Source organism: Amblyomma mixtum, chromosome 3, assembly GCF_055824585.1.
Source record: "Amblyomma mixtum isolate Tamu chromosome 3, ASM5582458v1, whole genome shotgun sequence".
NCBI classification, from domain to species: Eukaryota; Metazoa; Arthropoda; class Arachnida; order Ixodida; family Ixodidae; genus Amblyomma; species Amblyomma mixtum.
The window spans coordinates 160,240,173-160,263,375 of NC_143014.1; the positions used below are offsets into that span (position 1 = coordinate 160,240,173).

At 46.2% G+C, this 23,203-nt stretch overlaps 1 protein-coding gene across 1 annotated transcript in view; it reads right to left on the reverse strand.

Moving 5' to 3' along the window:
- Positions 1–17,980, reverse strand: part of LOC149352517 (hemicentin-2-like) — a 584,798-nt gene extending 566,818 nt beyond the window's left edge. The window contains exon 1 of the mRNA XM_089577190.1: positions 17,536–17,980. Within this exon, the coding sequence (XP_089433316.1) occupies positions 17,536–17,752 (217 nt within the window). The 5' untranslated portion in view covers positions 17,753–17,980. The remainder of the gene's footprint in view (positions 1–17,535) is intronic.
- Between the last annotated feature and the right edge of the window lie 5,223 nt (positions 17,981–23,203).

Sequence of the window (23,203 nt, forward strand, 5' to 3'; positions counted from 1 at the left end):
GCTTGCTACCTTTTTTTTTTTTGCTTTGCTCGAATGGCTCATGCGCTGTCGGTACTTTTTTTGCTGCTTGCCAGCCTGCACGGCGAGGCGCGTTCTCGACTTTACTGTCATAACCATGCTGGCGTGTAGTGGTGAAAAAAAATTAAAATTTAATAAAGTACGCGTACCAGCCGTGAACTAACGCGTGCATGCGCGGACTTAATTATCTGAGCCATGTCTGCTGGCTGAAAAAGTCGCCCGTAACTTTTGTGCTCGTACACCTCTTGTCATGGAGTTCGCTTAGTGCGCAGGCAGCGGACCGGCTCAGCTATATATATATTTTTTTTTTTCAGCCGCTTCTGCACCTCGGATTTCTCATAAATTTTGTAGTGTGATAGCACTTATAGTGGGCATTCCCCGCATTTGGCTATTGTGTGTTTCTCCGTCTATTTTATCTGAGGCCTGGTTTCTGGCGGGGTGCAACCTGCCCACTGGGCTGTGGGACCCTTCCAGGTATATTTTACCGGGTGCCCCAGCTAAATGTAACCAAGCATTTAAAAAGGACCCAAGAGTCATAGCCCAGTGAAACAACTGAAGATTTTCAGAGTCGCGAGATCTATTCTGCAAGATTTTTTCGTTCCTCAAAGTTAATTTTGTAAAGCTTAATTATCAAACGTTTTCATTACTGACATGATGAAGAAAGTGTCAGTGAAGAAGTTGCAGATTGTCTCGGAAAACCGCTAGCAGGACTGCTTCCATCAAGGCAGTATATACGTAGCTTTATATATTGGCCTTAAAAGAAAGCTATCACGTGACCAACTGCTGGATCAAATCTCTGCCCCAGCGCGCACGCAGAGGCTCATCGGGGAGAGCCCTTAACAAAAAAAAAAAAACGGATTTTGTTCTCCAAGTAGCGTCTTGGGACCTTGAATTGGCACCGTTGTCATGTGGAAGCTTTTTTTATTGTGCGAGTTAATGTTTAAGACCGGTAAAATAAACTACATTAAGCAAAGGATACCTTGGAGAAAACGTTTCAGCCAACTGTTTTTCATAGCGGTCTAAAACTTTTCAATTCAAACTTTGTTCCTCTCGTCAATAATCAAAACAGTTAATAAGTTGAAATAGCTAATACAGTGACTACAGACCAGTTCACGCGACTCTAAACTCTCAGCCTCAGATGGTTACACTTAGATGGAACACCTCGGGTGTGCGCGCGCGCGTGCGTGCGCGTGCGCGTGCGTGCGTGCGCGTGCGCGTGCGTGTGTGCGTGTGCGTGTGCGTGTGCGTGTGCGTGTGTGTGTGTGTGTGTGCGTGTGCGTGTGCGTGTGTGTGTGTGTATGTGTGTGTGTGTGTGTGTGTGTGTGTGTGTGTGTGTGTGTGTGTGTGTGTGTGTGTGTGTGTGTGTGCGTGTGCGTGTGCGTGTGCGTGTGCGCGTGCGTGTGTGGTTATCACTTCTGCAGAGTGAAGGAAAGTGGGGAGGTGGATCGAGGGTGGGCAGCCATCTAGCTAGGGTGGTGCTGTTAGAAAGCTGTCGGTGGGTGGTGCTTCTGTAGGGCGGAGGCGTCGTCACCGAGGCTTTACGCAAACAATGCCGGCATTTTCGCCTAGTGCATCTGGTACTACCGTCACAGTAAAATAGATAATTCTACACCCCTCCCCTTCCTTGCCCCCCTCCCCTCCCCTTCTATACTCAGACTCACTGCGGTCTAAAGGCGACAGCGATCTCTTCACCTAAGGCAGACGCTAGGCGGATACCGAAGCGGCAACTGGCGCCGCTTCCGATCTATGCACGACGCGCGTAATGTACAGAGGGTACACAGATGCTTGCCAGGGACGAAAGAACGGATCTGCGCCGTTAGGTGGCGCGGAACGCAGTTTTGCCACTCTTTCCCTCGTCCCGCAATATTCTGATCACGACAGAACGTTGCTACAAAAAACTGCATCGGTTGTTTCTGAACCTCCTCTACAACTTGACGAAACGCGCTTGGGTTTGAAATAAGTATTGCATATTTTGTATAATTCATCATAGCTAATTAACTAATTAGACGGAATTCAATATATATTCTGAGTCGCCGCAAGCAACGACAAACGTATGTCGCTTGTTTCACACGTCTGTGGAGCATCACTTTTCTTTAAACCTCGGCACAAGTTACAGGAAACACCCTGCATAGGTTCCTTGTACTGCGCACCCAGCTAAGGTATGAACCATTGAGTGATGAATGCCGAGACCGATCAGAAAAAGCACGCGTTGCGCCGGTTCCAAGGAAATTGGCACTCAGCAATAGTGAGCAGAGTACCGTCGCTCCCATTTGTGGGGATTGAAGAGCAATTTAGGAATTTTCAAACCTGCAATGCAAACAGTTTCTTACGCTTCCCTTCTTTTAAATACCTCGCTTTTGCCTTTATGAAGTTCGGAAAAAATGGAGGGCGCACTCCGTTATTCTATAATAGCTCAAGAAATGCAAGTGCTGAAGAGGCGACAATTCATTTTGAAACGGCTTCTTTTCGGCGTGCTTTTCTCCGCATACCAACTTCGCCTGTCATACATGCGAAAAAAAAAGAAATCATGGCGACATAAGGTGCACCCGCTGCTATCCGCCGTGGTACTTTTCTTATTTTTCGTAGTACGGGGAGACATATAACGGTCGACGACCCTCTCGGCAGTCGCGTTAGTGAAAACCATTTCCTTTGACGTCTTTCTCGTTCGGGTTAAGGTTAGTCATTACGGTCTGGATAGCGGCATGTGCTTTCAGACAGCCAGGCACGCCGCGCGCTTTAACGCTTGCGTGAATGTACTCATTGAATATCTTGTAAAGTTTATGTCAATATCTTCATAGAAGGCTAACCGAGCTAAAATACCCACTTTAAGTTAATTTCAGTCCAACAATGTTCAATTCATCCAGGTGGAAATAACAATCATCTGTGCCGCCAAGCTTGAAAATTATAATGAGTGACGTTACAGGAAAACTTCGATCTCCTCGACGAACATTATAGAAATTATGTTTCGCCCTCATATCTGCGACGTGAATGTCACGAACCCCAAAGATATCGCAAGACTGACAGTTGTGATCATAGGCATGTTGCGTTCCGCGCCGTAAGCCGTAAGAACACTCCAAGGCTCCCAATTCATTTCGAGCGACTTAACACTGCTACACTTGAAATACGAAGCAGCTGGGCTCGAACATGTCCCTCGTTTCACCCGTATACCTTCAGTTAACGCTCTCCTTGAGTACCGCCTTGACAGGGCTGTTCCATTGTGTAGTGGTCATAAACGCAGTCACAAGCTTCGGTAAGTGGCACACGTGACCGCTTTTGCAGTCTTGTAAAGAGCAGTTGCTCTCGATAGAATGCACCACGCATTAATGTCGTGCACTTTCCGAGCTTGAGAACTGGAGGCAAGCGTTTGTTTTAGCGACGGCACGCTTCAGATAGAAGACAGGGCGGTGTCGCCGAAAGTTTAGTCATTATTATCGCAAGCTAACCCAAAAAATCAGGCCATTTGTGTGTGTGTGTGTGTGTGTGTGTGTGTGTGTGTGTGTGTGTGTGCGTGCGTGTGCGTGTGCGTGCGTGCGCGCGCGTGTGCGTGCGTGTGTGTGCGTGCGTGCGTGCGTGTGTGTGTGTGTGTGTGTGTGTTTGTGTGTGTGTGTGTGTGCGTGTGCGTGTGCGCGTTTGTGTGTGTGTGTGTGCGCGCGTGTGTGCGTGTGTGTGTGGGGGGTGTGCGTGTGTGTGCGTGTGTGTGTGTGTGTGTGTGTGTGTGTGTGTGTGTGTGTGTGTGTGTGTGTGTGTGTGTGTGTGTGTGTGTGTGTGTGTGTGTGTGTGTGTGTGTGTGTGTGTGTGTGTGTGTGTGTGTGTGTGTGTGTGTGTGTGTGAAATTACTAAGGTCAGTACGCACAGGCATTACGCTACCGGACGTCTGCGCTGCTTTAGCGCTCTACTTCGTTTATGCCATCACATAGTTTCTGTTTCATTGCACTTAAAGCACGCAGGTAGTCTAGCCCTTCAGCTAGCCCTTAACCACGAAGCTTTTGGCAGGGCGCGAAGACAGAACACCAATGCAAATTCTCCTTTGATACACTTTTCAAGCCTGCATACGGTGAAAAAAGCGATAAAAAAAACTGGTTCTAGAGCGATTAACACATTCTTCAGAACGGCGTGCGAGCGATGCTTCCCGAGCAGTGTTGCGAATGGCCTCAGTTTAAGCGAGTTTACTCTAATTTACGCGGCAAAGCGCCCCGGATCCCAGTTGTTGCGCCATGTGCAGACTGCCTTCATTTCCATGGCTTGCGCGGCCTGTGATTACGCGGCCGTTTGCAGAGCGTTAGGGGCAAGTCTCATTAATTTTTCTCCCTGCTTCCTCCCACTCCAATCAAGGTCTCAATGCACCCTATTTTTTCCTTCCTTAACGTGCTCTTTGGGCTCGCTTTTATCGCTTAAGTTTAAGGTACATTAGATGCTGTCGAGCAATCTATCAGAGTAAGCCAAACTGGTAGCGACGAGAAGGGCACGCCATTAACTAATTTCGCTGACTTTAGTGACCACACAATGGTTTTTTTAAAACTGAAAACAATGCAGCAAGAATTTTTTGAACGGTTGCTCTGTAAACGATTTTGATGCTTTCCTTGTCTGTTGAGGAAAAGGTTCGAAGGAAAAATGGAATTTACCCAGTCTTCTGTCACGTATCAATAATTGTATCGCAGACAAGTAACTGTTTAGCAACCGCCGTGTTGGTGCAGCCTAATTCATGAGGTCCTTATTACATGAAACATAATCTTATTTGCCTATGCAACAACAGTGACCATGCGAACATTGAAACAGCATAAAGCGCTTTTTGGCCTTTGCGCCTGAAAACGCATACGCAGGCCGATGAGCTGTTGGGTCCAAACGAACCAGCCGATGTTTGTTACATGGTGTTGTAGGTGTGCCCTGAAAATACACTTGTAATTTTCTATTATTTCCGATTACGTCGTGTGGCTTGTTCTAACCACGGATATTTAGCTCCTGCACTACAGCTACCATTTTCTGGCTTCTTACCTCCCTCCCATTCATCTACCGCGCACCGCGACCGGTCCCAGCGGGGCAATCGGCAAGGGTTAAGAGTGCCAGGCTTGAATAGAATAGGGTCAAAGTTGTATGACTTCAGCCTTGCATACAATCTGCTCCCAAGCAAACACGGTCTTGCTTTCAAGGAGCGATTTACTACCGTCAAGCGTACAGTGTCCAAGTTTGCTTTTAAGGCAACCCCGGAAGGTATCTGCTCCGAGTAGCAAGGCATGTCGAACTGAAACGGAACATCTGTACGGTCTACGCGTTCACGAGTGTGTGTGCACACCAAAACCTAAATAGAAGACATTATTAGCATGCGCTGAAAGTTGGTTAGCGGGTTACCAGAGCGCTACTAAAGTTTGCGCTCAACATTTTACAGCGATAACTGTTCGCAATACTTTTGGCTGCATTCTGGTTGTATACCCTTCCGCGCTCTTGCCAGGATGTGTCGACATTAGTGCCGCCATTAACAGCACGGCGCTGGAGTATGGCGCCGAAGATAAGAACTTCATTGAAGCTTCCGCAATGATCGCTATATCAGAGGGACGCTCGAAGCTTCGCGTGCTGCTCAAAATCATCCGCAATTGCGCCACCAAGAAGTGGTACCTCCTGTGACGGGGCGTCATGTTTCTACAGCGCTCAAGTGGCAGTAAACCCAACAATTCTGGAAAAAAGCATTTTTGAACGGTAAAGAATATATGGACGCAGTTTTTTCATATATTGTAAGATTTCACTGTAACGATCAATATATCCGCAGATCTTCCTTCCACAGGCCTGCATTTTCTTTTTGCTATTAACGTTTTTGCTGTCTTCAGGAGCGTTCCCCATTGGTTTTCTATGACAGTCTTAACTGCTCGATGCGAGTGATGGCAAAACTTTAAAAGAAAGATTTTGCTACACTTGTGAAAAATGGATTATTACTTTCAATACTTCCATAACAGTACTTTGCAGTTTTCCAATCTTCAAAAATTTTTTCCAAGAATGTTGGACATGTTCTAGAAGGAGGGGGTGGGCAATGTTCACGTTTTTCTCGCAATTAAAATGGCGGTCGCAATTTCTTAAAGCAGCGGCTCCAAAATGTTTTGATCTTAATATTAGATGTTGATCTTAGGCCACTTTAAATTGAAAATAACGTGTCCTCAATCGTAGCGTGGCGATGCCGAGTTTGAACGCTAAGTTTAACGTGAGAGGTGAGCGCCGCTTCTGTCAAGCGGGCGCGGTTGCCGAGGCGTGCCCCGCAGCCTAAGCGGCAACCGCAACACACGTAACAACGTAGCGTTGAATTTGACAGTTGCACGGTACTCCCAAATCCGTCGCTGTTTGCGACGAATCACGGTGAGGAGGCGTATCGTCCTCACCCATGAGGCCCTCGATCGCTTCAAACCCGCCGTAAATGTTACACTGCTCGAAGACAGACGCCCCGGCCCAGGAACTTTTAACCAAACGGGTAAGTTCATGCGGTCAGCAAGTTTGACTCTCGCCTGCAACTTTGGCATTAAGTAGTAATAGTTAGTTCATGCAAATAATTGTTTTCAATGGCGCGTTCCTCAATACCGTATCATTTTCGATATCTTCGATACCGTCGATCCACCCCCTACTAAAAGCGACACACCCGTTGTATGCACTAGTCTCTGGATGCCATCGTAGAGTAATGAAGGATACTGCCTTGTCTCAACCACCTCGCAACCCTAATCACGCTAGCCCAACCTAACTTTTAGCTGGGTCCCAGTGTGAAAGAACATCTGAAAAGTATGCACGTTGTGTCAAACGAAAATGTCGCAAGTGCGGGACTCTAGTCGTCCGTAGCCGTCCTCATCGGTTTAACACGGCGAGCAAAAACTAGTAACTCTATCGGCGGCGGAAGTGCACAGGTGATGAGAGGTTATGAATAACGAGCACACTAAAAAGGAAAGAGTTCTGCCCGGTGCGCTTCTCTTCCAAACGTGAATCCTGCGCTCGAGTGATGAAAAAAAAAAAAGCTTTTAGATGCGTATCACAGATGGCGCTAGGCGCCCACGCCGGGATCTAGGAGAAACGCCCCATGCCATTCGTTACCCGTGCAGTCGCCATGCATTCGTTACCCGGCCATTCGCGATGCGATACACATTCATTCATATCAAAGTTATATCATTTACAGAATTATTTTTCGATTGTTCCTGTCGCTTTGTTTACAGAGCACGCTGCATCCGGTGTTGCGTTCGCTGGCAATATTACAGCATTTCTCTAGCTATATAACTCGGTGCCATAACGGGCACAACGTTCGCTTAGAGCTCACGGACTTAATGGTCGCAAGTTAGTGAATGGAGTCCGCAACAGATAAGGCTATCCCAGGAACTTTTTTAGACTTGATAAATGTAACTGTGTTGATTGCATGGTTCCTGCGCTAGCGGCAAAAGACGGTGGAAACGTACTGAAGAGTAATGTATTTCTTGCTAGCCACTAGCTGTCAAGATCAAGATTAATTTCTAAGTTTTGAAAGAACGTTTCTTGATGGCGGTCATTTCCTCGAGAACAATAAGAGGATTAGCACGTTAGCCATAAGCACGTGCAGCGCAGCGTTCGCAGAACGCATAGCGCTATAAGAAAAAAAGGAAAGAAAACACTTGGAGAAGCGGACAACAAAGCACGCCGAGCATGTAAGCGATAATAAGGCATTACTTTAGCGTTACCTTGGCACGCAGTCTAGAGTTGAAACCTATAATACATTGGCCACATGAACCAATTTCCATTGCACCATACCGTTCCCGGCTGCATGAGTTCGCTACGGAGAAATTCATCATTTCGTTTTGTGGCTGATTGATCCTAAGGAGAACATAAAAATAAACTTAACGCGCGAACATAAAGCGCGAGCAGACGAACATGAAGGACACGGTCTTGACTGTGTTCGCCTGCTCGTGCCGTTTAGTCGTCATTATGGATACTGCATAAACTTTCCGAGTCCACTGCAGCGTTGCGGTCTGTAGACTGCACACGGGCCCGTATTGTTTTTTACTTTCTTGTTCGCCAGAATTTAGCCATGTTTAAGGCACCGGCAAAAAAAAAAAACAAGTCGTGATGACATGCTGTGGCGTTTTACAACGCCATCAGAGGATTCCGCTCAAAAATATAGGCAATTTCTTTTTTTATTTTTAAGAAGTGATGCCGACCGGTTTCTTGGTCGCATGCTGCGGCGTTAATATCGATCAAGTCCTTAGAAACGTAACCTTTAAGTCACTTAGTGCTTTTTTAGTTTCCGAGCTTCTCCTTCAACAAATCTTTTTCATTGTGTAAAGTTTCTTACCGTGTGTATTGCATATGAATTGGTCAATTCTCAGATTAACACGCCTTATCTAAATGCATAGAAAAATTGTTAGGTAATCTTTAGCCTCAAGAGAACATCTCTGCTCTAAGAAAATGTTCCTCTTTTAAAGTTTCAGCCATGCTTGGAAGGGATGGCAGGAAAACCACGCTTCAAAACCGCGTATATTTCTTCTTAAGGCTACATTGAAGTTTCCTTATTCCATGACATCTTTGCTCGCCGTGAACTGGAGTTTAGATAATGAAAAACGGCACTCAATGTTTTTGTTTTTTTTTTCGCGTTATCATGCATTCCCTGTATGTGAAAGCACTCTAAACGACACCCATTATATCTTCCATGCTTAAGCGCACATTGTGTACCGCACCTGCCGTTGAAAAAATGCCGTGATAGGAAATTTTCGGGGGGTGAACTTCAATGCAACACATGCTGTCTGCTCGGTTCAACCTATAGTGATGTTGGCGTATCGAGCATTGGGATAAGCCATTACCTAATCTCGAGTTCGCCCCGCCGCGGTGGCTCAGTGGTTATGGTGCTCGGCTGCTGACCCGAAAGACGCGGGTTCGATCCCGGCCGCGGCGGCTAGAATTTCTTAAGAGGAGGAATTTTAGAGGCCCGTGTGCTGTGCGATGTCAGTGCACGTTAAAGAGCCCCAGCTGGTCGAAATTTCCGGAGCCCTCCACTACGGCGTCTCTCACAGCCTTAGTCCCTTTGGGACGTTAAACCCCATGAACCAAACCAAACCTAATTTCGAGTTCGGAAGCGCTCCCCGTCGGGAGACCGTAAAAATAAAAGCGGGATTAGATTATAGCGTACATTTAAAAAAAAATTTGCATTCACACAGGGAGTGGTTCTAATAGCACTTTGTGAAGCTTTAAATTTGCTGAGTACATCCGACATGGAAAAGCAGTGGCGCAAGGAACGGCGCATTTGTGAGACTCACGACATTTCACCCTGGCAAGAAAATTCGTAGAAAATATAAGCCGGACTTAAAAAGAGGGCGTCTTTTTCTGAGCTATTCCGTAGGGTCCCGATCACGCTGGGGCGATGCGACTGCAATTCCGCTGAGGAGTCTGCTTATTGTCGTCGTGTTACTGAGCTTAATTTTTCCTTTTATTGTGCCATGAAGAAGCGGGCCGAGGGTCCATCTAAATTTGGGGCGAATTATAAGCGGGTCAATGCGGCACTAGTACGTCCCACGCAACAGGGAGCATAAGCTCTTCGGAGATTTTATGTGTTTAGAGTGCTTGTGTTCTTTGCAAACCAATGGAAAATACCTTTGAGCTTATTGCACTTTGTTCAGTAACTTGCTGCCACTATCGTAGTGCATTTCAATGTACGCTTTAAGGGTCTGGAGGTGACATTTTGGCACAACTGATGCCTTCTCTGTGCTGCCATGTTTGCGTTAAAGAAAAAAAAGAAGCATACACAGTGCGATAGTAATCATAGTCGAAGAAGCTAGAAATCAAGTGCGACGAGTCTAAGTGCCTTGAACTCTTCGCTGCTCACAAGAATTTCCCGATTTTGTTCATGTTGACTGCGATCATGTGTAACGCTTCTACTTCTTGAAGAAAGCATTCGCGTTGGCATATTTTAGCGCTAATTTATTGAAAATAGTAATATACTTCCGGCACTATTATGAATTTTCTCACCTTGAAGTAGAGAAGACACAATGTGCAAAATTATAATTCCCTCTTCCTCTAAGTTTCAGTAATGCGGCTCCAATTTCCTGAGCTGCTTTGCTGGAGTTAAATTGTTTGGTCTTGGTCGCTGTTGCTACCTCGATACCTTTTCTTTTTTTTTCGAGAATGAAAAATTGACCGCATGTACAGCTCCACCAAAGCACCTGAGGGAATTAGAAGAACATTATTGAAACTTAGAGGAATTTATAATTTTGCACATTGTGTCTTCTATACTGGAAGGTGAGTAATAAAATTCATACCCAGTGCCGGAAGTATTAGTATTTTCAAGAAATTATCTCCAAAATGTGGCAACTCGAATGCTTTCTTCAAGAAGTAGTGCAGCGTTGAGAATGAAGAACAGACAGTATGTGCAGCAGGCCATTCGCTGGGCTGGTGGGTAGAACTTCATGCTGAGCACTTCGAATTTGTATTCAGTTCCTGTACTACGTACCGGAGAAGGTAATGCACGTCTTTCAAGCACAGGAGCAAACGCGTGGTACTGCGTGCGTAGCTAGTTAGTTGTTCGTGTGTCTGAAAACGTAGCATTACCCGACGCTCCAATACAGGACAATTTCTACAGGGCTGGACAACTTAACCTGAAGTGACCTTCAGTTGTGCTGTGAAGCTATAGAGAGAACACGAGAAAACAACAGAAACACTTGCAAGAGAGCAAATAAGGGCCTCGCCCCTTTGCTGCACGGAGTCGCTAATAATTTGATCACGTTCCGTCATTTCAGGTTAGGTTGCGCGACCCTCTACATCATGTTCTCCCTTTGCTTTGCAGTTATTTCCACTGCCTTAAAATAGGTATTTCTATGTGCCTGTTAGAGCATAAACTACTAAGCACATTTGTTACCTGGCACCTAACGTATAAGACAGTAGAAAAAATTCAGCTCTAAAGCAGCCCTTATTTGGTAGGAAGAGTAAGCATGCAAAAATTAAGCGGTTAATTAAGCACTACAGGCTTGGCAGAGGTTACGGCAGCTACTTTCACTTTGTGTAAACGTTATATAATATTGGCCTTTCTTGTGTTCATGTTCAGTCGAAAGCTGCTACAAGCTAATCAGAAAGGTGGAATGATCCTATGAAGTATTCGGCGCGAGTAGTTGTGTAGCATCCAACTGTGTGTTGTACATGCTTTACACGTTCCTCAGTCACGTATTTCGCGTGTACAGAGCCATGGGAGAGGCACCGCGATGGCTCAGTGGTTCTGGCGCTCGGCTGCTGACCTGAAAGACGCGGGTTCAATCCCGGCCATGGCTGTCGCATTTCGATGGAGGTGAAATTCTAGAGGCCCGTGTACTTTGCGATATCAGTGAACGTTAAAGAACCCCGGGTGGTCGAAATTTGCGGAGCCCTTCACTACGGCGTCCCTCATAGCCTGAGTCGCTTTGGGACGTTAAACCCCCATCAACCAAACCGACCAAACCAGACCCTTGAAAGTCTTGTCGCTTCCTTCGAGCAAGCTTAGCAAACTTGGCATTCTTGCCCGTTTATCAGCCGACAGTTGGAAACACGGAAGCGCTTGGCGGCAGTCTTGCATACGCCCAAATCGTAAGGTAACTCATTATGCATTCGTTAACAGCCTCGTGTCGTCGTCCATAGACGCTGCCAGGGATGAGGGAGCATTACGCGCTCTTTTTCACGCCGTGTCTTCCTTTCGTCGGCCGCTAGCAGGTCGACACAGAGCTGGCTACGAGCGCATGTCACGCAAAGAAATTTGTTAGGAGGCGAGAAGGGATAATTAAAAGCAAATGGCTCTTCCTCCTCTCTTTTTTTTTTCTCTTCTCGACAAAACTGTCGCGTAGGAAGCCGCAGCCTCTAATGTTCCCCACCCGTTAGCGGCAACGACGATTAGTTCCCGTCTACAGCAGCACAAATTAGTGTCTGAACCAGGCGCAAGAGCGGCAAAGTAGACTCCATTCAGGGCCAAAGTAATTCGGGCCCAGTTCTGCACGGCTCCAAGCTTTCCGACCCCCGGACGCCGCCGCGAAAAGGCAGTCGCCAGCCGCTGCTTGATTAATGAAACGACCGCTATCAATTTGCGATAGGCTTCGTGCAGGTAATCATTTCCTTTTTTTATTGCGTGTAGTCCAACCAAATAAGGCAACGGCAAGGTAGAGCTTGCTCTGCAATGTCTAAAATTCCAGTAGGCTTGGCAACTTGAAAAATCAGCAGTGCTTCCCTCTGGCACAATTCTCAGTATAAAGACGGCCAGAATACGAGAAAAAAAAATCGTTGTCTCACCCAAAAGAACACTAAACTTTGAAGAATATAAGAACAGACCGAGTATGCCATTGCGTTGCGAATAGGCAACGCGAGAAGACGCAACTAAACAACCATACTGAGCTGTAGAAAACGAGGATTTCAATTTAAAACGAAATAGTGTGTAATCTCTAGGCCGGCTGTGCGTGAAACGTGATGAAAAATAAAAAAAAATAATACTGTCTCAAGCGTACCTTACGAGACCGAGTTGCGCTAGTTCACAATCGAAACCGGAGGTGGAGAGCAGGCTCACAGCTGCATCCTGCATGTTGATGATTTCTAAAGCCTTCACGATTTCCCTAGTGGGTTTACATTTCTTCTCCAGCAGAATGGAGGCATTAGAATGGCCACGGATTTGCAGTCTCGTTCTCGGGAGAGACCCTGTAGTGAGGTCCGGATCAGGAGAACTCTCCAACGACAGAAACAGCTGTCTCAGGAGAATAGATACAGGAACCAGTTGGCCCCATGTGTTGAAGCCTACAGCCACACGCCCGTCAAAAAAAAAGGGGGAGGGGGGGATCGTCAACAGCAGTGGGATTTTAGAAGCAGCAAAATGCGCAATCGAGCAGGGATACGCAAAGCGTCTCACGGGACATCTATATGCGCCAGAGAATTAAAAATCGCGTCTACGAGCTCTGGGATTGAAAATAAACTAGCATTCTTGGCGGTTGCTCAGGGCAACGATCACCGGCGTGCAATAGCGATTCAGTCCTATATTGTTTTCACCCACTGCTCTCATTCCATGGCACATTCCGCCTAGAGCGAGGGCGTGGCGTTGTATAAGCAAACTATGAGAATAAAAAAGAATCAAAAACGAAGTAGAAATTGACCGATGTAATACAGTAATTCTTTTCACAATACCCTATTCCATTTTTGTCATCCGTGGCACGAACAGCCCAATACCGGTGACAACAAGGGTATCGCGTCGCTTCAACGACTAACCAGAGAAGAGGAATGCAGTTGGAATGGAACGCTATACTCATCCTGCCTTCGAATAGAACTGTATAATTACCCCGACCCAGGAATATTTTGCAGTGACGGTAAAGTATTCACTCAGTGAAAGCAGTTACTATACATCGTTTAACTCTTTGCGGGTGCAAATGGAGTTTTGATTAAATCGTTCTAGAGTGTCGTAGTAAGCAAGAACGCGCATAATTTTTGAAGCAGGGACGGAATCACAATGGCGTGTTCTCCATCCTGAACGAAGTAAGCGGGATCCCAATCCTTCGCAACTAAGTCCTGTGTTACGAACTTCCCGCGCGTGCCCCAGCACACACAGTCGCAGCCGCTATCGCAGCATACTGGCGGGCGCAGTCATTATCTCCTACATAATTTAATGGAGTTTCTTCAATGCGTACAGAAAAACGAACGTCCTCGATGACTTTACATCTATACAAAGTTTTGTAAATTGAGATTTCCTCGGGCGCTCTACAACTTTCTAATTGCAACTTTTCCCGTGTCTGCAACGGTTTAAAAGGTCAGTAAATATTCTTAATTAACAAATGCGAGTCTTGCGAAGCGAACTGTCTGTCTGTTTTTGCACGGAACATGTAGTTTTTTTTTTAATCCTTTGAATCGGGTCATATGGAACACGCTGCATGCTCAGCGCTACCGGGCGGTGACTGGTCTTCGTTCCAATAGAATTTACGTTATATTTTTATTTATATGTATTCCGATGCAACTTATCCATGTTCAGCTTCTGAACAATCGTTTTTTTTTGTTGTTGTTTAATGTTTCCCCCTCCGAAAATTCTGTATTGCATTGACGTCGTATCTTAGAAAATAGCTACACTTCCGTGCTTTTTTTTTGTATTTTAGGCAGCACATAGCAACGCCTCAGAGTGTTGCGAGCATATCTACTAATGTATGCACCATGCTTCACGCCGTAAACTTTGGCTAGAAACCATTTCACTAAGCGCATGTCGTTCAAAATGCGTCCCAAATCCAGTTTGTTCCAACGATACTCCCATCGTGACATTTACCTCAGTCTGTTCACAATATGAATTCATGGCTTTCTTCGCCCTCAGCCTTCTGAGTTCGATTACTGTAGCGGTAAACAGAAATTCTTAACACGATCTAGTGGTGTCTGCGGAGTAAATCAGAGCGTGTTGCACGTCTCCGTGGAAGTGCAGTCACATGTAAATTCGCCCCAGCACGGATCTTGGTCGCATCGATATGAGCTGCAAGTACAGAGGCCATATAACATGCACCTAATGCATATTGACTAGAAAAGCTACACCTCTTACGTTTTTGTTCCTCGCTCAGCTCTCTGCGAGGAAAATGGCGCTCAAAGAAATCTATGCCGACAACCATTTCTATGGAGGAGAGGGTTCTGATTTAGGCGCGGGAAGTTCGTAAATCAGGCATTGCTTTTTTGCTTTCTCCCAGTGAAACATTATCGGCCGAGAAAGACCAGTTGCGCACATATTGGCTGCCCGTTAGCCTGTCTTGCTTCAGCAATTCAGCCTCCTTTAAGTGGCCACTTCAGTTAACTTTGATCAACCTAAACATAATAGACCTACCAACTCACAGTTAGCAGCGATGCTGTAATCGTGCTATTGATTAGTACTCATTAGTTTGGCACCTTTAGCTAGCTAGTGGTGCTGACAATATGTGGCTTCAACTGCAAAGTCTTCACACTGAGCAGTTTTCATTTCTATAATGTGAAGTTAGTAGCTACGCTTAATGCCAACTGATAGCTCTATGTCCTAATTCATGTTCGAGGTGCCAGGCCAATTAAGTGGTATTTAAGACAGAAACTTCGTCTTCATTTTCAGAAAGCAATACATCTGACTTCGCATGGAAAAATTTTTATATAGTAATGAGACGCAACGCTGAAAACCAGTTATCAAAACCTGCTAAAATTTTAGGCGTGATCGAAGTACAAAACTCCTCGGCGTTCTCGGCCTTTAGAGAACGCCGAGGAGTTTTGTACTTCGATCACGCCATGCGAATATGTCATCGCCTACTTTCAGAACAGCGAAAATGTGTTGTTGTTTTTTTTTTTGCCCTATTGATGGTGAAGCAAGGTTTTCAACAGAACATTTACCTTATCGCTCTCGAGAAGCCAGCCGAACCTCTACTTCGCAGCCAGTGCGGTTCTCGGTTGGCGAGCAGCAACACGCGAGCGGGCCTCCCAATCAGCAATCCAGTCTCGCCAGAATGCGCCCAGAGGAAGAAGTACGACTGCGGCGCGCACTTCCCTCGTGCCCAATCTGTTCCCCTACAACGTGGCAGGTGTTCGGCCAACGTGTCGCAATGGCACGATTCACGAGCCACCTCCAAATGGCTCTCTTCGAGACACACCACTCAGCCATACACGCAGAAGACTCCTCGTCACCGCGCCTCTTTTTCTTTCGTCCCCCGAGCGCCTCCGCGGCAGTGTCCGATTCCGTAAGTCCGACACTGTGCAGATGGCGTGCCCTATCATGATGCTGCGATGGGGAAACGAGCCCGGCCGAAGCGGCGTTACACACGTGCAGTGCTAGCCTGCCGCTTCCACCTCTCATAGTTGCCCAGAAATTGCAGGACACGACGGCTTGATTCAGCGCGTCATGCACTCGTAGCCAACCTTCCTATAACCTCTTGCTTGGCAGTTTAAAGGGGCGCCATTTCAATGCAGCGCTCTGTGATCAGTTCGCATTATTCTTTCAGCTCGGTGCGTGCATGTATGCAAAGCTAACTGCGTTATATACGGATTCCAAACCCGAACCAATTCGTCAAACATGGCGGCCGAATTCGTTGAGACAAAGCACAGCAAAGATCGTGTGCGAGTATCAGCAAAGAATTTACATTTCGCAAGTCAATTTTGGGGGGAATGAATAAAGTACAGCCATGTTATGCAGGTACTGCTCGCACGCAAGTAATTTTTTTTTTCAGTAAGTAGACACTGCGTTATGCATAAGTTTTTTTTTTAATATATGCATAGAGAGCTTTTACCAACAAGCACACCCACACACGCACATAAAGCCTAGCCAGCCGGATGAGACGTACTTGTTCGTTTTTTAGCTAAGGCACATTGTTTTATGCACAAAACCTCAAGAATGTTAATGCATCGCGGTGTGTCCTCCGTAATATTTTACGTCCTTGTTTTATTGCACCATTATCACGGGGACAGTCCTCTTTTCGTGTAATCTGCGCCCACCTACACGCACTGGGTCCCGATCATACTCAAGAACCATTTATTTCCCCAGTTTACACGCGTACCGTGGCGGCGCTACGCCATTTTATGCTCTTCACAACGCCATTAATTTCAGGACTCTACTTATGAGCTGTGCTTGCATGCCGGAAAAAGAAGTACAATGTAATTACAGCATTAAAGTAGTGTTTCAACAAGGGAAAAAAAAAAGAGACGATGGTATAAAGTCCACTGAAATATTTCAGTCACACCAAATCCGCACCGGTCGCCGCTAATGTTTTTTAACGATGATCGCAACGCGAAGCACTCGCAAGAACCGCTTAATTATCCCCTCACGAAAGAAACGCTTAATCCTCCATTCAGATTTTTTTTTTAAAAAGAACTAATGATTTCGCGTGGGAATTTTTCGCTCCTGCGAATATGCACTAAAGCCAAAAGGTGCTACGAAAATCAAGTTCCAAAGTTAATCCGTCACACAAAGAGAGTTTCATTACACCGGGTTCCTTTTTTTTAATGCCGCAATAGGTTCACAAATGCCTAACCGGCTAAGGAAGACACCGGACATTGCCTACCTCTGACAAGCTTTTCTCTATTAATTGCAAACTATACAAATGGCGAAAACAGGTACAAAGCACAAAAATGGAAAAGTATTATCTTCTTTCTATCCTTTCTGCCTTTTGCGGTATGCACTGGAAAAAGGTACAGCATTTGTTTCCTTCATTCTTTATTTTAGGCGGAAATCCCCACGCTTCAGAAAGCGCTCCGTTTTCCCACCGACAATGTGGAGCAGAAAATAAAAGTGCAGCGTGTTACCACTCTTGAAGTGTTCACACCTCTGTGGGAACACTTCGAGAAGCGGAACAATTGATTTCATGATCAACAGCTGAGTTACCAAAATACAAATTGCTTTCGCCTCACATGAACAATTTTAACACAGCGACAAGCGAACAAAGCCTGTGCAAAGGGTAAGGCGGCCAGCTAAAGCATCGCCACTGCCTCTGGAGTGCATTGCTTGTCATTCTTTTTGTGGTGCCTTTATGACAGCTTCAGGCGGCAGGCCTTCCCGTTGCACAAACGAGTCCCAATCCAATGTTCAAGGAAATCAATGCATGGAAAGAATACAGGCAAACTTACCGATAACTTCCGCGGAGGTCGTGACGCTTGACAGCAGGGTCAGAAAGTAGACGACACGTGCGTTCCAACGGCGCTTCGTCAAAAGTCGTGATGCACACGCAGTTCCTGGCATCACTCGACTGAAAGTCGATTGGTCACAAGAAAAAGTTTTGCGGGGAAGCAAGGTCCAACGCAGGTGGCCACTACTACCACAGAGCTTCGCACAACGCAACAGCATCCAAAGTATTTGAAGACGCCGTTTGCCAACACGCCAGTCTTTCAAGAAAAAGCACGGCCACTTCCGGCCCAGTCAGATCAAGCGCGACAGTCAAGAAGGCCGACGCCACTGAGAGCAAAGCTCCGCAGACCGAGAAAGGGCCCGCCTGCGGATCATGCGCGCTCTTACTTTGCCGCTGCGACCAAGTTGGTTCCGACCGCGCGCGCGACGGGGGGCTTCGGAGCGCACGGAAGAGAGCGGCTCGACCGCGCAACAGCCGTGCAGAGCAGTGAAGAGCGCCACGCTCAGACCCGACGTCCCACGTCGGCAGAAGGAGAAGGGGAAGGAGAGTGAGAGAGAGAGCATTGGGACGAGGGAAAGGATTGCCGGGAGATTTAGGGAAGGCGGGGGTGGGCTTCGGAGGGAGGGGCCGACACGAGGCGGCACACCGTGGCGGCGAAACAAAGCACGCCAGAAACCGCGAAGTGTCGCGCTCGCTTCGCCCGTCTGATGATCCGGCGCTCTTGTCTTTCTCCCCGCCCTCCTCGAGAAGCCGTGATAAAACCGAAGCTGACCAGCTTAGCTTCCGCGATATGGGAGCGCTGGCTCAATGAAAATGAAATGTCATTTTTTTTTCAGAAGGCAGAGAACAGACAGTACTCCTTTTCTTTCTTTTTTTCCAACAACTGTCCTGCCCCGTGCGCAGTCGAAAATTATATCGAATGTGGCGGGACGCCTTCCTGGCGCGCACTGAAAAAGACAACTAAGCCTCCCTACTCTGCAGGAAAATCATGAAGCAACAAGCTTTTTCTTTCTTTGCGTGCAGCGTGAAACCTTGCACAGAATAATTCGTTTCTTTGTAACAATCGCTCGCAGTCAGCTGCTATGCGCGAGAATTTATTTTTTACCCTCCTTCATCGGTGACAGATGGTGGAACCATTTGTCGTGAATGGACGAATTGCCCGCGCAGTTTGTTCTCCCCGCTCTGAGCGAACAACAGCAATTCTGTATAGGAGCAGCGCAAGCAGAACCCTGGCCGCCTCACACGCGAGGAAAAAGGCATTTGTCAAGCCAACGAGAGAGGCTTGAACGTTTCACCTCATCTGAACGCGCTCCTGTGATCGAATAGTTCTGTCGCCACGCAAACGAAACACCTTCGAGATTTATGTTTAACTCGTTGTCTATCGAACCCTTTTCAGTCCTCTCAGCAACCTGTTCTTGGAGTGTACTGCGTGGAGGAAAAAAGTATATAGCTTTAACAGTAGAGTAGGAGAAAGTTTTCGCGCATACGCACTGCCGTCAAAGGACAGGATGTATGTGATAAGCGGTTGCCGGTAGACTGTGGCAACTCTTGAAACGACCGCGCAGACGAATGTACCCTATTTCGTCATTACGATGGTCTATGCGCATCAATTTAGAACGGGAGAGGCCGGCAGGATCCGATGGTGTTCACACAACTCAGGATAATTGAGAAAACCATATTTGTGTGCCCACAGTTTTTTCGTGCCGCTTCCTCGTCAGTAGGGCTTTCCACAACGCGAAAAAACCTTGTTTTCTCCTCTGTGACCCACCGTCGCCTTTTCAGTCAAGCATTCCTTCGTCACCCGTATGGCCGACAGCCTTGTCTGTGGTGGCTCCAGATGTGGCGATCATATCCAGTGAGTGATTTTGCGCATTTATTAGGAAAACCACGATCTGCAGTCTGCACTTCCCCGTCTCAACAGCCTCCTGCTGACAAAGTACAGCGCCTCGGAATATGATGGCTGTAGCGTCATCCTTCAAATGTTCCTGATGTTCTGTTCAATTTCGCGGCGTTCTCGGGTTACCGCGTTAGGTTGTGAAAAGGCTCGAAGGCTGAGAGGGCTCGAGAGGGCTGAGAAGGTATCGAAGACGTTTTCTTCTACTCTTGGCGCTATCATCATGATGTTTTTAAGTACAGTCTTTTTCAAAAGTAACCAGGCTGCTTGGCTTGCTTCTCATTCGTATAGTAGAGCCTTCATGGCTTCCCTAAAGATCAAAAAGTTCTTCAAAGCTAAGGACAGGGGTTCTTCTTACCATATAGAGATTTAGAGCTCGAGGGTTGGCATAATAGCTTTAATATACGACGGAGAAGCAAACCGTGCAGCCTGGTTACTTTTGACAAAGACTGTGCATGTGTAGTGTCACTACTACCACAGTCACAGGAAGCGCGGAATTTTTATGCACATTTCCCTTCTGAAAAAAAAAAGAGCCTTTGCATCGCTGTCATCCGCAGCGCAGATAGCAGGTTCACAAAACATTTTTTCCATGTTTCTTTGTTTTACTTCTTTCCGTCTTCGTCCATCTCTCTCTATTTCCTCTCCTCTTTTGCCTACTTTCGTGAGCTTGCATTTCCTTTGTTCTCTTTCCTCGCTTACAGAGGATTCACATGGCGGCAATTTTTGCACATACGAGGTCTGTTAGAAAAGTATCCGACCTTTGGCCGTTAAAAAAAAAACTTGCATAACTGGAGCGTTGCAAACCTAGTCATCTTTAAAGTAGTCTACTTGGGACTCCACACACTTCTCCCAGCGGTGCTGCCATTGTGGGAAGTATTCCGAAAAGGCCCTTTTCGGAATGAAGTTTAGCTCAGCTGTCGTTACAGTCATAATGTTCTTCCTTGTCTGAAATCGCGCTCCTTTCAATGGCCTTTTGATTTTGGGAACCAGCCAGAAATCGCAGGGGCTATATCAGGACAGTAAGGAGTCTGTTGAACTACAGGAGTCTGGTTTTTCACCAAAAAATCTGATTCGAGTGCGAGGAATGTGCAGGAGCATTGGCGCGATGGGTGCGCCAATTTCCTGTTGACCTCAGCTCCGGGTTCTTGCGCCGCACAGCATCACGTAGGCAACGGAGGACATCCCTGTAGAACTCTTTGGTCATTGTTTGACCCTGTAGAGTGCGTACTCGTGGTCTGCCACACAGAGGGTGTCAAAGAAAGCAGTCAGCATCACTTTCACATTGCTGCGCAATTGGCGGGCCTTCTTAAGTCTTGGTGACGTGGAATGCTTCCACTCTGACGACTGGGATCTGGTTTCCGGGTCGTACCTGTACACCCAAGACTCGTCACTAGCGATTATGATGTTGATGAAGTCGGGGTCACTGTTTTCGGAATCCAGCATGTCCTGTGAGACTTCAACACGAAGCTGCTTTTGCTCCACCATGAGCAGCTTCGGCACGAATTTCGCTGCAACTCTCTCCATGGCCAAATCTTCGGTGATAATGGAATGTGCGGAGAAATTGCTCATGTCCACCTCTTCCTCAATTTCTCGGATAGTCACGCGACAGTCCCGCATCACCATGGCGTTCAGTTCGGCAATGACCTGGTCATTTTGGCATGTTGATGGCCGATTGGAGCGTGGCTCGTTCTCCACCGATGTGCGGCCATCTTTAAAACAATTGTAACACTGCTTAAACTGTGTGCTGCTCATAGCATCTTCACCGAAAGCCGTCTGAATATTTCGAATGGTTTCCACTCGGCTGTCGCCAAGTTTATGGCAAAATTTGTTGCAGTAGCGCTGCTCCTTTCACTCCACCATTTTCCTGGCAATAAAAAACCGACGAGAGCACTGCACACTGTCTCACTAAAACACTGCTTCCCAGCCACTGACGCTATCGGCAGGCGGGAAAAAATTCATGTATGCGCATGAAGGTTCAAGGTCGCCTGATGCAAGCGCGCTTGTCTCATATCCATCAGGTGTTCGCAAAAAAAAAATAAAGTCGGATACTTTTCTAACAGACCTCGTATACCCGCGCTTCCTTCTAGCTAGCATGTTCATTCTTTCGAAGTGAATAAAAAAGGCTGAGGTGTTTTAAAACAAAGCGTCATCACTTGGCAAGTATGCTTGCTTCCTTGAGAACGAAGAATGCACATCTGCATATTAATGAACTAAACTTCAAAAATAGGCAGTCAGGTTCATGTCACGAGCTGACCACTTACCCCGTTGTTGATCTGCAAGCGGGGACCGTAATACTTAAAGGCGTATGTCTTGGAAAGCCATTTACTAAGCGAGGTATTATTCAGTGCCTCTTACTGAAGGAACAAATTTTGGTGCGAGTTAGAGGATTCCGGTCCGAATGGACTGACCTCAGTCTTCAAGTAGTAACTTTTAGCACTTTATTTAGGTTTCAGTGTTTGTTTATTGAATAAGTACAGGTGTGATATGCATAGAACTTATTCGTACAAAAGTATGTCCCGAAGTCAAAGCTACAAAAATTAAATGCGTACAAGTATGATAGATGATTAACACATTAAAAAATTACTGAGATTACAGAGCGCGACAAATAAAAAATGTCGATAACTACGTTTAACAATAGAAAATAAAAAGCGTTTTTAAGACAAGGTGAGAAGGGACCATTAGTGTACAGAAGAACTCAAGCGAAATGCATCACACGCAGCATACAGGTCTGAATTAAATGGTAAATCTAGATAATCAGAAAACGCTTGTTTTTACGAACAGTGATGGAATGAATGGTCGGAACGGCATGATTTAGTGAATATATGTTGGGTGTCAGTGCAAAAACGTGATGACTGGAAATAAACTGCATTGTTAGCCGCATTCAGTTTCGATTTTCACAAGAAGGAGATTATGTTGTTCAGAAAATCTAGGATTATTAGTATTAGACAACTTTGATGCGGAAAATGTAAGGATATGGTAATGTTATTATGAAGGGCGCGAAAAATCAACGATCATACTTTGAGTTGCAGTAAATAGAAGCACTGCGGTAAATAGAAACACTGCGTGTGGTGTGCAACCTAAAGGTAATGATTCGAATGGTCTGTTTTTGAAGATGGCACTGTGATGACTGATGACTACGGTATATGTTACCTCAAGATAATAAGCAGTAGCTAAGATGACTATAATGGAATGCACAATAAAGTGACTGAAGGATATTTTGCTCAAAATAATACCATGTTATATATAGTACACGTATGCCAAATGTAACGTTTTTGTAAATGATTTAGTGTGCAGGGTAAATTTCAAATCTGAATCAATATTATATCATGAGAGGGAAATAACTAGAAGAATAAGAATGGGGTGGAGCACATATGGCAGGCTCTCTCTGATCATGAATGGCAGCTTACCAATATCTCTCAAAAGAAAAGTATACAACAGCTGTATCTTACCGGTACCCTCCTATGGGGTAGAAACGTGGAGGCTAACGAAAAAGATTCAGCTTAAGTTAAGGGCAACGCAGCGAGCTATGGAAAGAAAAATAATAGGTGTGGCGTTAGGCGACAGGAAGAGGGCAGAGTAGGTCAGAGATTCTAGTCGAAATTAAGAGGAAGAATTGGGCTTGGGCAGGGCAAGTAATGCCAAGGCAAGATAACCGCTGGTCCTTAAGGGTAACGGAGTGGATTCCAGGAGAATACAAGCGTAGCAGGGGGCGGGAGAAAGTTAGGTGAGCGTATGAGATCAAGAAGTTTGCGGGAATACGGTGGCCGCAGCTGGC